The sequence below is a fragment of the Panthera pardus genome, unplaced genomic scaffold (genome assembly GCF_024362965.1).
Source record: "Panthera pardus isolate Hobbes unplaced genomic scaffold, ASM2436296v1 HiC_scaffold_2, whole genome shotgun sequence".
NCBI lineage: Eukaryota > Metazoa > Chordata > Mammalia > Carnivora > Felidae > Panthera > Panthera pardus.
Window position 1 is genome coordinate 42534914 of NW_026526765.1, and position 15726 is coordinate 42550639.

General features: G+C 55.2%; 2 protein-coding genes across 7 annotated transcripts in view; one reads left to right on the plus strand and one right to left on the minus strand.

The window, feature by feature from the left end:
• Window positions 1-4694, plus strand: part of HMGXB3 (HMG-box containing 3) — a 47249-nt gene extending 42555 nt beyond the window's left edge. For all 6 annotated transcript variants that reach the window (XM_019464401.2, XM_019464402.2, XM_019464403.2 and 3 more), the window contains 3 exons: window positions 331-447; window positions 2058-2267; window positions 3281-4694. In XM_019464401.2, coding sequence (XP_019319946.1) covers window positions 331-447; window positions 2058-2267; window positions 3281-3748 — 795 coding nt within the window. In that variant the 3' untranslated portion in view covers window positions 3749-4694. The remainder of the gene's footprint in view (window positions 1-330; window positions 448-2057; window positions 2268-3280) is intronic.
• A 161-nt stretch (window positions 4695-4855) lies between these two features.
• The window catches only part of CSF1R (colony stimulating factor 1 receptor), a 29418-nt gene continuing 18547 nt past the window's right edge, over window positions 4856-15726 (minus strand). The window contains exons 11-21 of the mRNA XM_019464404.2: window positions 12749-12875; window positions 12525-12629; window positions 11926-12036; window positions 11168-11330; window positions 8997-9088; window positions 8801-8898; window positions 7758-7880; window positions 7566-7677; window positions 6924-7023; window positions 5950-6058; window positions 4856-5851 (exon numbers count right to left, since the gene is read on the minus strand). Coding sequence (XP_019319949.2) covers window positions 5657-5851; window positions 5950-6058; window positions 6924-7023; window positions 7566-7677; window positions 7758-7880; window positions 8801-8898; window positions 8997-9088; window positions 11168-11330; window positions 11926-12036; window positions 12525-12629; window positions 12749-12875 — 1335 coding nt within the window. The 3' untranslated portion in view covers window positions 4856-5656. The remainder of the gene's footprint in view (window positions 5852-5949; window positions 6059-6923; window positions 7024-7565; window positions 7678-7757; window positions 7881-8800; window positions 8899-8996; window positions 9089-11167; window positions 11331-11925; window positions 12037-12524; window positions 12630-12748; window positions 12876-15726) is intronic.

Genomic DNA, 15726 nt, shown 5'->3' on the forward strand with positions numbered 1-15726 from the left:
TTTTTTATACTAATATGCTGTTGAAAATGTTACGCTTTCTTCAAGTTCAGACTCAAATATTAGCTTTTTTTGAAGCATTCCCTGCCCTGTAAAAAGTAGGAAGACTCCAGGCTTCAAGAGTCTGGCACTTTGGTCATTCTGGCTGGCTCTGTCTGTGACCTGGTCCTTTCACGGCCCTCAGAGGACTTTGGGCTAGGGAGGCTCCAAGGCCCACTCTGGCCTTGACAGTTTATTCTTTTGCTTTGGATATTGAAGTGAGCATTTGGTGCTGCACACCAGGCCTGGTCCCTTAGCATTTACTGCTCTGTTTTTAATCTTCTCTTGCTCCAGGAACAGCTCTGCTTCTCCTTGTTGGCCCTCTATGAATCTGTACAGAATGGAACCAGAGTTAGACAGCCCCCACCTCATCTCACAGGGGGTAAAATCTACAAGGTGTGCCCCCATCAGGTAAGAGGATAAGAAAGATACTGTGAATTTGTCCACACCAGATTGTCCACACAGGGAATCTGGTTGATCCAGCTCATCCTGTGGGAGCTGGCGCTTAGGTCACTGGGCAGCCTGCGGAGTAGCTCCTTAGGGGTCAGTGCCAGCATTTGCACTAGGAAGGGACCCTGCATCGTCACCAATGAGGATTAATCCCCTTTCCACATGCTGGCCCTGCATAGCTGTTGAGGATTCAGAGGTGAGCGCCGAAGATGTCATTCCTCCACTAGATGACCTCATTCTAGAGGGGAAATAAAGCCACCATGGCATATGGCGCTAGCTCTGAAGGAACTAGACGAGACCTGAGATAGAAGATAACAGAGAGGGACCTGCTGTCTGGAGCAGCCAGTGATAAGCTGTGGAAGTAATGTTCCAGCAGAGGGAGGGGTTGACCGCTAAGTCCTGAGTGGGGAAGCCTAGTGAGCCCAGAGGAGGAAGGTTGGAAGGGTCACCAGAGGCCAGATCATGTAGAGCTTTGTAGGCCACAGCAGCAGTCTGGGTTTCCTTCTGAGAGTGATGAAGGGCCCACTGGACAGTTCTGAGTGGGAACTGGGGAGGCCGTAGTTCAGATTTTGGTTTAAGAAGAGCACGCCTTATGTCTGTAGAGCCTGAACAGGGTAGACACTGGGATGACTCTGGGAAGGTTGCGTGCCATATGACAAAGCTGGCCAAGGAAGACGCTGGGGTTGAAAACCCCTTGAACAAGTACTTAAACAGGGCAGAGATTGCCAGCACAGCCTTCAGTTAATTCAGGTGTGTGAGCGGACGTGGCGACTGGCTAGCCACAGAGAATCCGATTATCAGCTTCTTTGACAAAAGCTGCGTCTGAAGGGCAGACTTGATGCCTCTCCCTGGCAGAACAGAGCCTGCTCAGAGGACTGTGCTCATGTGACTGGGGACTGTCTCGTGGGAAGCATTTGACCACACAGGGCTGTGAGAGCTGCAGAGCTCAGGGCTGTGATAGGCGAGCAGGGTTACTAGGAGGTGATAGCCAGGACTGGTAGGGGTGAAGGTAGGGAGGTGGAGGCAGATGCAGGATTCCCCACTGTACACAGAGCTCTTCAGCAATGAAATGGCATCTGGGGGCGGGGGGCCCTGTTGGTGGAGATGTTTCCTGGTTAACATTGGGCAGCATATCCGGGTCTGCTGGAGAGCTGCTCAAAATACAGATGCTCAGGCCCCACCCCCAGAGGTTAATTCCTTAGGTTTGGAGTGGGGCCCTGGAACCTCCATCTTGAACCAGCTATTAGCTGCTGGTGCTGTGTGGCTGGGAATCGGAGCCACTGGACTTGACAGTGCTTGTTAGTGTGGAGGGTGGGGTTTAGAGCAGATGCCCTTGGGGCCTCTCAGCCTCAGTTGAAGACCAAATGGTCCCAGCTATTCTCTCAGGAAGTCGGGGACGAACTAACAACTTCAATTAGGGACAGAAGTAGGAAGCAGGATGTGACGGGCTCTGGCAGGACGGCCATGGCTTTAGTCACAAAACCTGATTATTCCTGGGAAGAAGGCAGTGAAGACTCAACTCAGTCTGTCTGCTGATTGGCTGTGCTGTGTCCTCCCATCTCCCTGCCCAGGTGATCTGTGGCTCCAAGTATCTCGTGCGGGGCGAAAGTGCCCGCGACCATGTGGATCTGCTGGTCTCTTCCCGCCATTGGCCACCTGTCTACGTGGTAGACATGGCCACACCAGTGGCCCTGTGTGCTGACCTCTGCTACCCAGAGCTGACCAACCAGATGTGGGGGAGGAACCAGGGCTGCTTCTCTAGTCCTGCGGAGCCACCTGTGGTGAGTTCCCTTCTGAGGAACTGGAATAAATCCCGCAGACTCACCATGTTTCACCTCCTGGTTCTTTGGGAAGGCCTTACGGGAACCGTCTCCGGCATCCTTTGTCTCCACTACTATTTTGTCTTGATGCTCTGAACCAGCATGTACTCCACAAATTTTTACTGACCAACCCCTGTACATGTGAGGCCACAGCATGTCACTGAGGAGTGCCCAGGATGTCCCAAACACAGATATTTTGGAGTCAAAGGAGTTGCCCTCCAGATAAGCCTAGAAAATTGCTGCTTTTTGGAGACATCATGCGTGTTGGTGTACTAAAGACCCAGACCAGCCAGGTGTTGGATTTGACCACGAATATACCGCATGGCATACCTGTTATGATCTAGAGGTACAGAGGCTTAGAAAACACCGGTCGTATCCAATCTACTCTTCTTACTAAAAGGGTAGAGTAAGGTCCAGAGAGGGGAGGTGGACTTATCCAGTGTCACAAAAGCAGATTAGAGGCAGAGCCCTTGTCTCTGCTTCTTGGTGCTTTGAACCAGGCAGTGATTCTTACCAGACACATGTGCCCTTTGCTGGAAGACATGTTAGGACCGGCAACAGGAAAAAGGGGGACATCATTGTCATCATTCATCTTTTCCTTATTCCCTGGGACTCACTGGCTCTGCGAGCTTGTGCTGGGCACTGCCGAAAGGCGACTGAGCCTCAGCAAGGGCCCCCTTCTCCCCACTCCCCGCAGCCCCAGCCTGAATTGACTAGGCACAGTAGTAAGTGATAACAGCTCAGGTAATCCAACATCTGTTCTGGGAGGTGGCCTCTGTTGCTGTCCCCGTCCTCATGAGGAGACAGAGGCACTGAGGAAGAAGAGAGGGGACTTGCCCCAGGAGATGTAGGCATATGTGGAGACATGAGGGTTTACTGGGCTGACTGACCCCACAGCCTTCATTCTCCCCCACCACACAGCTTCTGCCTCAGTCATTCCCTCATGTCAGAGTGGTTTCTTCTCTCTCCTCTAGAGCGTATCCTGCCCAGAGCTCTTGGACCAGCATTATACTGTGGACGTGATGGAGGCTGAGCACTCTGTCCAGCACCCAGCCACCAAGACTGCCGCACGGCACATCGTCCATATAGACACACAGTCCAGTCTTGGTGACCCCAGTACCGGGCACCACTCTTCAGCCCTATGCCCTGAGTTAGCACCCTACGCAGCCATCCTGGCCTCCATTGCAGACAGCAAACCAAACAGTGTCCGCCAGCGGCCCATTGCCTTTGACAATGCCACCCACTATTACCTCTATAACCGCCTCATGGACTTCCTCACCAGCCGCGAAATCGTCAACCGGCAGATCCATGACATCGTGCAGAGCTGCCAGCCTGGCGAGGTGGTCATCCGCGACACCCTCTACCGCCTTGGGGTTGCTCAGATCAAGACAGAGGCTGAGGAAGAGGGTGAGGAAGAGGAGGTGGCTGCAGTGACAGTATAAGCCAGGCTCTTGCACCGGGACAGGGACTGCACCATCTCAAGCCATAGTGAGGCCCTTGCCCGAGGCAGATCCATCCAGGGAACCGGTGGGAATGTTCACCTTTGGGGAGGCCTCTGATGCTGGGACTGACCAAAGAGCTTCCCTTTCCTGAGCATGGTGGGGCACGGGAGCCATGGTTCTCAATCTCCTGGGGGTCAGGAGAAGCACCAGGACACTCCTTACTAGCCCCAGAGAGCACTTAGGGGACTAGGATGTTCAACAGAGGGGAACGGAGGCTGAGGGAATGCTGGTAGCGGATGGCTTCCCTGGGGCCTGCTGCGGGTCTGGGTGGAGGTCCTGGGGTGGGCTGAAGCGGAGTCCGGCCTTCCGGGGGGGGAGGCCACTGAGGTAGCTCTTCCCACCCCAGGGAACGCTCTTTCCAGCCCCTGTGGCCACACAACTTCCTTTTAGCCTGTTGCCTTTGACTTGGGGGCCTTTGGGGCCTCATTAGCTCTAGGGGTCCCTTTGGGCTCTTGATTTTCCCAGAGGAGGGATGCATTTCCTTCCTACTCTTCCTGCACCCAGATTTGGGGGAAGCTGAGGAAGGAGAAACAGCCACCGCTCTCTTCCAGGACTGTCTTCTCTGCCCTGAGCTTTAAGGAAGAGGACCCCCTTCCTCCTTTCCCTGGCCACTGCTGCTGCACCCCACATCCTTTCTGGGCCCTGGATCCTCACCACAGAAGGGATGTGGCCCACTGGCATGACATAACCTGGCGGCAGTAGGAAAAACTCCCTTCTGTGAAGGGGAAGCAGACTGGGCCATAAGGAAACAGCGGGACTGGCTCAAGTGCCTAAGGTTTGCTTAGGGCACGGGAATTGGCCGTGTGTTATTTAATTTATTGAGAGGAGTGGAGTAGGTGGCTTTTTTCCCCTCCTTCCCCTGCCAAGAATAAAATTTATTAAATTATCTGTTTTGGTGAAGCAAGAATCAATTCCACGCTCCTTGTGTGGGGCACAGTGTGGTTGAACGACCAAGGTGCTGAGCTGGTCACTGGACATGAAGAAGGATGGAAGGAGGTCCCAGGGAATCCGCAGGCCCTCGTGTGGCACAAAGAACCAGAGGCCAGCTGTGTTAATGCTGTTAGTTTAATGACAGAGATGTCCCGCAGCGTGACTGTTAGTTAAGAGGAGTCAGCTTGTCGGAGTGTGTGCTGCTTGCTTGGTGTGGCCAGCCACACGGGTCCCCTGCCTTCCAGCTCAGAACGACAGGGTGGGGGGGGGGGGGCAGAACCCCGAACTTTTAGCTGCCACCTGGCTCGTTCTAGGGACCAGATCCAGGGAGGGTGGGGCTGTAGAGAGAAGGCCAAAGGGCAGGGACTAGGAGGTACAGTTCATTCTTACAAAAGAGCCCCCCCCCCCCCCCCCCCCCCGCTCTGAGGCACTGGGCCAGGCACAGTCTCTGAGCACCTGTCTGCTCTTGCCGTTTCACTTGGCTACAGGGGGGGTCCTCTGCCAAGGCCTAAGGAGCCTTGTCTTCTCAATGTTAGGGCACTTCATGGCCATAAAATCAGTCCATTTCCAGTGAGACAAGCGAGTTAGGGAAAGGGGTTCCTGGAAGTCAGAACAAGGTTAAAAGAGTGAGCTGGGGGTTCTCCCAATCGGCATAGCAAACATGAGGCCATAGCATTGAGAACAGTGGGCGGGGTGGGGGGCTCAGCCCTAGCCCCTGATTGGCAGTGATGGCCCAGGCCCTGGAAGCGGGGTCCTCCCGAGACCCCCGTGGATCTCACGTTCCTGAGTTTCAGAGCTGGGCTGGGCTGTTGAGTGAAATGACCAAGGGCAGAGTCTGTAGGTTCTCCCCGTGGTGCCCCATCCACGGAGGAGTTGAAGCTTGGAGGAAGGGGAAAGCGGCGCTTCCCTGTTGTCCCCTCAGCAGAACTGGTAGTTGTTGGGCTGCAGCAGGGGCTGGGCGATATCCCCCTGCTCACAGCAGGCCAGGTGCTCGCTAGAGCTCTCCTCCTCGGGCTCACTACTGCTGCCACCGCCACTGCCAGTGCGGCAGCTGCTGCTGCTGCTGCTGCTGCTGCTGCTGCTGCTGCTGCTGCTTGGCAAGTTGGTGTAGTTCTGAGGGTGGGAGAGTCAGGGGTGGTCAGTCCTGACCTCTCAGGCCCAGCCCGGCCCTGCTGGAGCCAGCCACCCATCCTGAGGCCAGCCCCACTCACCGGCACTCTCCTGTCCTCTTGGGCCTGCTTCTGGAGGAGGGAGCAGATCTGCTGGAACGTGGGTCTGCGGGTGGGCTCCAGGGCCCAGCAGGCCTGCATGATGCTATATCTAAGGTAGGACAGAAGCTGCCCGTGGGTCTGGGGATCCAATATGCACACATGCACACGTGGGCACATGCACACACACCCTTACAGTCTTGCCCAGCAGAGGTCCTGAAACCTAGTGAAAAGTGTGCCTGACACAAGGCCTGTGCTAAGTCCTTGATATGCATTATCTCATTTAATCTCCCCAGTAACCCTTGGAAGCTATTTTCATCACGCCCATTTGACAGCTGAGGGGAGAAAAAACTCAGAGATGCTATCTTGCCCAGGCTCCTAGAACTGAGAAGGGGCACTCCCGCTGCCTGCAGGTAGGTCTGAGAGGTGGGCTGAGATGACTGTAACAAAAGACGAACATGGCAGTGAGCCGGCCACAAGTGCCTGGCCAGACGCGGGAGCGGCTGTGTCGAGAGTGGCTGGGGAAAGGTGTGCTGGGCGAGTTCACGGCCTGCCGGCCCACGGAAAGGCCGTGGCGAGGGTAGGGAGGTGGCAATTCTTGGTGGGCCAGCTGTAGCGAGGTGGTTAGGAGGCTGCATTGCAGGCTGGCTGGTTACACAGTGAAGGAGTGGCTGACACCACAGAGAGCCAAGATAAGAAATGAGAAGAGTCTGCCTCGACATAATAATAGAGTCTGACTTCAAAGTCTATCATTTGAGTTAGCACCAGTCCCATTTAAGAGACCTCTGAGAACAGCTACTTGGAAACCAGCGGAAATCCCGCACTCCCTAAAATGGGCTTGTTTTGGCCCACTGGGGGGGAGATGAAGCCTGGCCCTGGAACACTGTGGACAGGGAGAGACTAGGACCACACACCTTTCCATCCCCTTCAGCCAAAGCCTGGGGAGTCCTCTCTTCTCCCTGGGGCCCCTCACTTACATGTTCTTTGGGGCGAATGCAGGCTGGGCCATTTGGTATCCATCCTTCACCAGTTTGTAGAACTTGCTGTTCACCAGGATGCCAGGGTAAGGGTTCAGCCCTGCAAAGGCCAAGAGCACGTAGGAGCCCATGCTCGGGGCTCACATTCACCTGCCCCCACACCCACACCTACATAAGAGTTACAGTAGGCATAGGCTTCAGTGAAATTTGGGAATTTCAGTGAAATTCACCCCGGCCTCATCACACCACACAAAGAATTCCAGCACAGGCTTGGAATAAAAGGTTACAGGAGCTCGCTGAAGGGCTTAGCCCAAGTCTCTGTGCCTAGCACTCCAGAAGTGAGATGTGCACACTTAAGACAAGGAGGGAAAACTTCATCTGAGGAAGCAGCAACTGCACCGGCAGGCAGATGAAGGAACAGCCCAGAAGGAATGCCTGGCAGCATGGAGCATCTGCCTGGCCCACACGGGAGCTGCACTGCTTGGTTTTCAGACGCTTTGCCCGTCACTTCACTCCCACCAGCCTTTCCTCTGCCCTGGGCAGCAAACACTCTTGGCTGGCATCCTTCGTGAGGTATAGGACACCATGGTAACCAAACACGGGTCAGCCCCAGGCTGAGCCTGCACTGGCCCAGTGGCTTACCGAGTGAGAAGATTTCCCAGAGCAAGATGCCATAGGACCAGACGTCGCTCTGAACCGTGTAGACACAGTCAAAGATGCTCTCCGGAGCCATCCACTTCACAGGCAGGCGGGCCTGGCACGGAAGACCCCGGTCACCTCGGACCCCGGCTCACTGCCCTCTCCCCAGCCCGGCCCACCCTCCCCAGCACTCACATTGCCCTTGACGATGTAGTTGGAGTCATTCATGATGTCCCTAGCCAGCCCGAAGTCCCCAATCTTGGCCACACGCCCACTGGTCAGCAGGACGTTTCGGGCCGCCACGTCCCGGTGGATGCACTGACAGAAAGTACTTGCAGAGTTAGTCTCGGCCCATCCCCCACTTGAGCCTGAGGTGCAGGGGGAACAGCCAGGGTCCCCCCAGAATGCCTTGGGCTCCTCGTCGAGGGAGTGAGCATCAGTTTTGGTCCTGTACCCTGGCTCCCATCCCTACCTGCTACCAAGATCCAGGTCTGAGGAAGTTTCATATGGCTGGAAAGTTGGGTGTTTAGAAACCACCATCACTGTGGCCCACTGGGCCTGAGCAGTGGGAGCTGACTCAGAGCCAGGCAACCCGCTTGTGCTCAGCAGCTATGAGCCCTGGTGCTGGAAACAGCCTCTGACCCCACCGGCTGCTGATAATAGCAGCTGCCCCTTCAGGGCCCGACCGTGCCAGGCTCTTCCCTAAGCATCTGCACACACCGTAACCCTGTTTTGCCCTCCCAAATCTGCTGTGAGGGGGGCGGTCACAGCCCCCACCTGCTGGGAACCTCCTGAGTTGGGCATATTGTACACATCATCTCCTACCCTCATGACAACTCAGGGAGCTTCCTTTATCGGCCCCATGAGACCGTGTGCTTCACAAGAGGACATAGTCGTCTTGTTCACGCTGTTGACCAAAACTGAAGGAATAAGGCCTGTTCTTGGAAACGGGGTCCTCCGTGGCCTGCTGCACCCCAGGGAAACAGGTCTGCTCAGGCTGGGGCCCTCACCGTCCTGAGTTTGAGGAACTCTTCAGGCATGGGTTTCTCCCACTCACCCCTAGAGGCTGTGTGGCCGCTGCCCACTTGCTCTCTGGCACCCTGGCTCCTCCTTGTCTTCACCACGTGCTCCCCTTTCCTCCCCTTCATCCTTAATCACCCAGCCTCACGGGAGATGTGGGGGTTCAGCCACCTCCCACCTCCCTGGATGACCACATTTGGACCCAGTTTCCAACTCACGTTCTTAGAGGCAAGGAAGGCCATCCCCTGGGCCACCTGGCTCGAGAAGTGGAGCAGGTCCCGTAGCTCCAGTGGCCTCCCGTCCTCCTTGCCCAGGTCTGGTGTGGGGAGAGGTGTCAGGGCAGCCCCACCACACCCCAGCCCCCAGCGGCCCCTGTCCTCCGCCCTCCGCACCTGCCACCCAGCGCCTCCTCACCTTCTTCAGAGAAGGAGTCGTTTGAAGAAGAAGTGGAGACAGGCCTCATCTCCACGTAGGTGTCTACACCCTGACTGGAGAAACCGCTGTCTCTATATAGGAAAAAGGATGTGGGGGTGGGTAGGTCCCCATTGCTATACTAACCAGCACGGGCCTTGGCCTCCAGCTCCCCGTGTCCTCTCCAATCAGCAGGGAAGGGCAGGGACCTCAAGGTCAACTCGAACATCCCTTTCTGACAAGGAACCCCCCCAACCCCAACTGCCACCACATTCTGTGTAAGCGATCATTGATCCCTGCTTGGCCATCCCAGGGAGGAAGCTTACAATTTGTTCTGTCTTTGGGCAGCTCTCTGCCTATTACAAAGTTCTGCACTTTTCCTAATGCCAGTCTGCCCCTGGGATTTTCCTCCTGCTGGTCCTTGCTCTGCCCTCAAGGGCCACACAGAAGTAGGCTCCCTTTTCCCATAACAGCCCTGCAGGGATTTGAGGATATTCTAGGGCCCCTTCTTTGAGCCTTCCCTGCCTGGACAGTGGCTCTCACCACTGGCCAGCTTCACATTCAACCACCTGGGGAGTTGTCAACTCTCCCCATGCCCAGAACACCTCAGAAATTAGGGGTGAAACCCAGTCATTCACACTTTGAAACCTCTCCAGGCAGTTCCTGTGTGCAGCCTGAGCGGAGGCCTCTGGTCTAGAGGAGGGCTTCCTAAACTGTAATTCATGAGGGTAGGAGTCACCTGGGCAGTCTCATCTAAATGCTGATTCTGATTCAGCAGGTCTGGCGGGCCCGAGCTGTGTCTCTAACAGCTCTTAGGTGATGGCTGTGAGCCTAGGCTTTCAGTCGTAGGTAGGTTGGAGAAGCACTTCTCTAGATTGAATAGCCACTACTGTTTCTAGTATTCTAACAGGTGTGATTTCTGGCCGTCTCCCTTTCCTGTCCCCTCTGCGATGGAGATGCGCACCTTGACCATGCCCATACTCTAGTGTTCCCAGAAAGAGAAGGGAGTGTCTTATCTATGCTCTGACCGTGGCAAAACCATCCCCTCCCCTGCTCTAGAAACTATACTTCTAGCCTGGGAACCTGTTGGCAGGATTGGTTCCCATGCCATTTGCCCTTGAAGTGACCCCACTGTATGAATCCTTTCCCCATCTGCACATTTGAAGATAAGAAGTTAATACTTCACTTTAGTTCTCATTTTTATTTGACCTGGCCTGAGGTTCCAGCCTGCAGAGGCCCAGTGTGAGCCGCCCTTTCAGAGGGGTGTCAGAGAATCAGAAGAGGAAGCAGATCCTGCCAGCCCTCCTATTCGAGGATACTGGATGGAGTTAAATGGCCTCCTTCCCCTTTTGCCTCCCCAGGCTTGGCAGCTGAAAGTGGCTAAAATAGGGGTTCATTGTACACCCTTCTTGTTCTGGTCCTGTCTCAGCAGCCTGGCCCTGAGGCCCCACAACCCCCAAGACTGAGACTTCCAGGACACCACTGTGGCTCAGGTGAGCACTGGACCAGGAGTCAAGGGAGCAGAATCCGAGCCCAGGCTCCGCCTCTGCCCCTGACTCATGTGTGACATGAAACTGGCCACTTCCTCTCTCTGGTTCCCCATGTGGCTTTGTCCATTTGTCTCTGAGTGGCTTCCAGGAATCACAGCAGTACAGAATAACGGAGACGGAAAGTCTCTGAGAGGCTCAATCCCCCAATGGCTTGCCTGGAGAAACCGAGGCCCAAGTACATCAGGGACCTGGCCACAGACTGTTTTGCCCCTTCTCAGCCAACAACGAACAGACTCTGTCCAGGTGCTCTGCAGCCCCTGACGGCATGGGAAAAACAGGGCCATTACCCCCAAGATCTGACCATCTCTTGCTAGAGCCCTGAACGGATCTTGGCTGACCTTTTACGTACATTCAAGTGACGATACCATTAACGCCTGTCTCCACCAGACTATGAGTCACCCATCTTTGCCCAACATGCTCCTAGAACATAGTAGGTCCTCAATTATTTGTTGGATGACAGAAATAAGTAGTAGAAAAACTGAGTTAGCCCACAGAAGCTGGGGTGACTACTCCCCGTGGAACGTGAGGGCCACACAGCCACCGAAGCCTGAGTTCACTTTAGGGACAGACCCTGGGGCTTCCTCCCAGTCCCAGCCTCTTTCCTGTCCTTTGCCAGGGTACTACCTGCGAACATATTTCTTCTCCAGGTGGATGTTCTTGTAGCCAGCGCCTGCCTCGGGGTCCTGGCCCACACTCAGGCTGGGGCCCAGCATGGCCTCAGCCTGCCTTCGCAGGAAGTTGAGCAGGTCGCCGTAGCAACAGTACTCAGTGATGACCAGAACAGGGCCTAGAGCAGCCAAGAGAGTGGGGTAAGTGCACTCCTTATCCTCCCCACCCCCGTGTGAACAGACATGGGGTAGGGCAACAGGACACCCTGGAATGGGGATTCAAGAGCCCTGAGTTCTAATCCTGACTGACTGTGAGCAGCTTTTTCTGCTTCCTTTGCCTCAGTAACCCCATCTGTCTAAAGCAGAGGAATCTCAAAAAACCGTAGTAGAATTCCTTCTTCAAAGGATATCTGTGACAGTTCCGTAGAGGTCAAGGCCCTGGGGCACCTCTGTGGACCCTGTGGTGAATGTCCAAGTGTCTTTGGGTGGGATCTTCCCTCCGGACCCCCGGAATCAGACTCCCTGCAGCAGGGCCTGGGGACCTGCACTCTTATTCCCCTCTCTGGCTGACTCTGATACCCACCAAAGTCTGAGAGCCACTGATCAGAGCTCCCAGAACTATCTATCATTCATAAACAGCTTCTGACCCATCCAGGCACCTGGTGTGGGGATTTGAGGAATGCTGAGATAGATAGGGATCCTTCCAGAACTTGGGGGAGATGGGAAGATGGGGTGGGGTGGCCATGGGCCCCGATGCCTGCCAGGACCCCTCACCTCCGTGGGTACAGGCTCCCAGAAGGTTGACTATGTTCTCGTGTTGGCCCAGGTGACTCATGATCTTCAGTTCTGACATGAGGGCCTCCTTCTCATCTGCATGAGCAGTGGCTGGGAGATGGAGCCACAGGTCCCATAGATGGGGAAGGGCAGGACATACAGAGCCACACGGACAGATGGGAGACACCCAGGAGAGCAAGCAGGGCGTACCCAGGGCCCCAGAGTGACCAGTGACCGAAAGAGGGAAGAGGAGAAATGCGGGCACACAGATAGGAGTTAGGGAGGGAGAGAGGAGAGATGGCCTGTCACTGAGCTGCTCTCGAGTGGCAGGCAGCCAAGCTGTGGCCAGGCCGTGGCCCAGGGTGGCCTCTGTGCACCCTAGCCTCTTTGGGGCTCCAAAGAGCCCCTCCACACCCAGGAGCTAAGGGGAGGCTGGGGCTCACTCAAGAAGCTAAGAGTCCTTGCCCCCAATCCCAGGCCCTGTCCCCCAGGCTGTCATAGGCCAAAAATGTGTCTCTCATGGCAGGGCAGCCCCTCCCCAAGGTACATGGGCTCCTACCCGCTCCCCCAGATTCCCGAAGCCCCTGCCCCTTACTCACACTTCAGCATCTTCACAGCCACCTTCAGGACGGCATCTTCCTTGCCCAGACCAAAGGCTGTGGCCTCTACCACCTTCCCGAAGGCACCGGCTCCAAGAGTCTTACCTGCCACACACACACACATGTACACACACACACACACAGAGTCTCCTTAGGTCCCCACCGACAAAGGGCTCATAGGCTCCTGCAATGTATGCGTGATGGGTGCCAAGACCTCATCTCACCAAACTGCAGGTTGTTTCGGGGGAACTCCCACTTCTCATTGTAGGGCAGCTGGGTGGGGTCGATGAAGGTGTAGCTGTTGCCCTCGTAGCTCTCGATGATCTTCCAGCGCACCTGGTACTTGGGCTTCTGCAGAGGAAGAGGGGGGAAAGTCAACCAGGCCTGCAGGCAGATGTGGGATCTCATCCCCAACCCCCAAGAGCAGGGGGTGTGGACAGTCCCAAGGCATGGTGGGAGGAGGCAGGGGTGGCCTGAGATGTGGTGAGAGGGCCCGGGTCATCCCATGTCCAAGGCACTGAGAGCCCCGTCCTTGACTGGTTTGGCCTCACCATGTGACCTGCCTTTCTCTAAGCCTTGGTTTTCCCCACCTGTGCACTGAAAGATGTGAGCAGGGTCACCTCTGAGAGCCTTGACAGCTTTGATAACTTGGTAATTCTCGAGCCAGGAGGGTGGGAGGACCTTGAAGTATGTCCGTCCGTCCATGCATCCATCCCCCCATCCTCCCATCCAAATAGTGTCTGGGTTTATTTTTAATTGTGGCAAGATGCATACAACAGAAAATTTATCATCTCAAATTTCTCATTCTCATTATTTGAGTGTACATTTCAGTAATGTTCATTCCCATTGTTATGCAACCAGTCTCCAGAATTCTTTTCACCTTGCACAACTAAAACTCCTTACTCATTAAGCAGCTCCCCTTTCCTACCTCCCCTGAGCCCCGGGCCACGTATCCCTTGAATCTGCCTACTCTAAGTACCTCATTTAGTTGGAATCACACAGTATGTGTCCTTTTGTGACTGGCTTATTTCACTTAGTATAATGTCTTCAAGGCTCCCCCGTGTGTCAGAATTTCCTGCCTTTCTAAGGCTGAATAACATTTCCAGACAAATATTTCACCAAACTCCTATTTGTGCCAGACGCCACGGATTCAGAATTAAAGAAGAGAAAGCCCTGCCCCTGTGGCGTTTGCATTCAGGGGGCTAAGACAGGCATTCAACTCAAATTAAATAGATAAATAGATAAATAGACAAATAAATAAATAAATAAATAAATAAATAAATAAATAAATAGAGGACATTTTCAACTAGTGCCGTGAAGAAAATAAAGCAAAGTGATGGAACAGAGAGAGCCAGGTGCAACTGAAGGTGTAGGGCAGGGAAGGCCTGAGGAGGAACCAGCCAGGTGACTGGCAGACGAAGCACTTTGCAGGTAAAGTCAATAGCAGATGCATTGGCCTGCAGGTGGGCAAAGTCCTGGCAAGTCCGAGGGACTGGCCGGTGCCCATGTGGCTGGAGGGAGGTGAGGGCTGTTCCAGAGACAGGAAGGTCTTGAGCTCTGGGATGAGTGGATTCCCTCCTAGCTGCAATGAGAAGCCCTCGAGGGCTTGACGCCGGTCTTTACACAGACTTTGCACTGTGTTTGTTTTAAGCTAGAGGGAGAGGGAGAGGGCAGAGCCAGATCTAGGAGGAGGAGTGACTGCCTCTCTCTTTCCTGCCCAGGGTGGCAGCTGCTTGGGGGCATCATGCCAGGGGGTGGTGCCCAGGAGAAGTGCTGATGGAAGATGGGCTTTAGGTGGAAAGTGGAAGCTGGGCTTGGGCGGTGGAGGACACTGAGGCCTTGGGTCAGCAGTCCACCTCTTTCCGGTCAGCCCTAGGGGACAAGGACCAGCTGGGCTGTGCTTAGCCGCTGGACTCCTTCTCGGGTCACCCAGCCCAGGGGAGCTAAAGGGTATGTGAGTGGGTGTTGGGGAGGAAGGCAGCCTGTGGCTGCAAGTTGCATCAGGTTAAGAGAAAAGACTCCAGATAGCTGTAAGGGAGAGCTTCCAGATGGTAGTTTGGGAGACGAGACTGCAGTTAGACATAAGGAAGAACTTCCAGGTTCTGATTCAGGAGAGAGACTATAGCTAAACTTAACATCCATGCTGTGACTTGGGAGGAGAGTCTGAAACGGGACAAAAGGAGGAACCTCCTGAGGCACAGAGGATTCAGGCCCTGCATGTGGGTGCCTCCCCAAACCAAAACATGGAGAGAAAGCCGGGAAGGGATTCTTTGACCTCCCCTGGCCACTTCCGTCCCCAGGGGGCTTCTGTGGCCAAAGCTGTTTTTCCTCCTCACCACTTCTCCTTCTTCTGGCCTATGCAGCTGGGCCTGAGTCAGCCCCCTCCCCAGAGCTGCTTTCCCTTCCCCACCCCCAGCCAGGCAGGGGATATTGGGGAAAGGGAGGGGGATCACAGGAGGAAGAGGTTGTCTGGCTGGATCTCACAGATCTCTGAATCCCAGACTCTACCAGGAGGAAGACACAGCTCTCTCCCCGCCACACCTCAGGCATCCCTATCCCTTCCTCTGCTTCTGTGCCACCTTGGCTCCCCAGGGCTTCTATGTAGAGGGTCTCCTCGGAGGGAGAGCTAACGGGAGTAGTTCCAAAGAGAGTAGGGAGTGCTCCTTGAGCACCCCTGTGAGCTGCATTCAGCCAAGCTGAACACTCAGTGTGCTCCATGTTTCTTATTCCTCGCGGCGGGCCCAGGCCCAGGCTCACCCCCACTGCCCCTTGGTGACTGAGATGGGCAGGGAGACATCAAAGTCCTGTGGCCCTCCCTGTCTAGGCCTGCTGTTTCTGGGCTGTTGGATGGTCTCTGTCTTAGGAAGGTAGTGACCTCAACATGTCCCACTGGAAACCTTGGAGACCCTCCTGTCCGGCCCCAATAGGCCTCCAGTCCCCAGAGGTCGGTTCTGACTCCAGAATCCCAGCTTGCACTCCTCCCTACCTCATCCTTTCCTCTTTGAGTGCCTCCTACCAGCCTGCTGACTCCTGACCTTTCCTCCTCCCCCTTTGGCCCCTTTGTGGTCTGGCTGGGGCCAGAAAGGCGATGACTCAGCCCTGAGGCAGAAACAGCCCTTCCCCCCACCCCCAGCTAGAGCCACCCCTTAGTCCAGGCTGAATTCTCAGTGCAGAGGCAAATCTCAGAACCCCATGGGGCAAA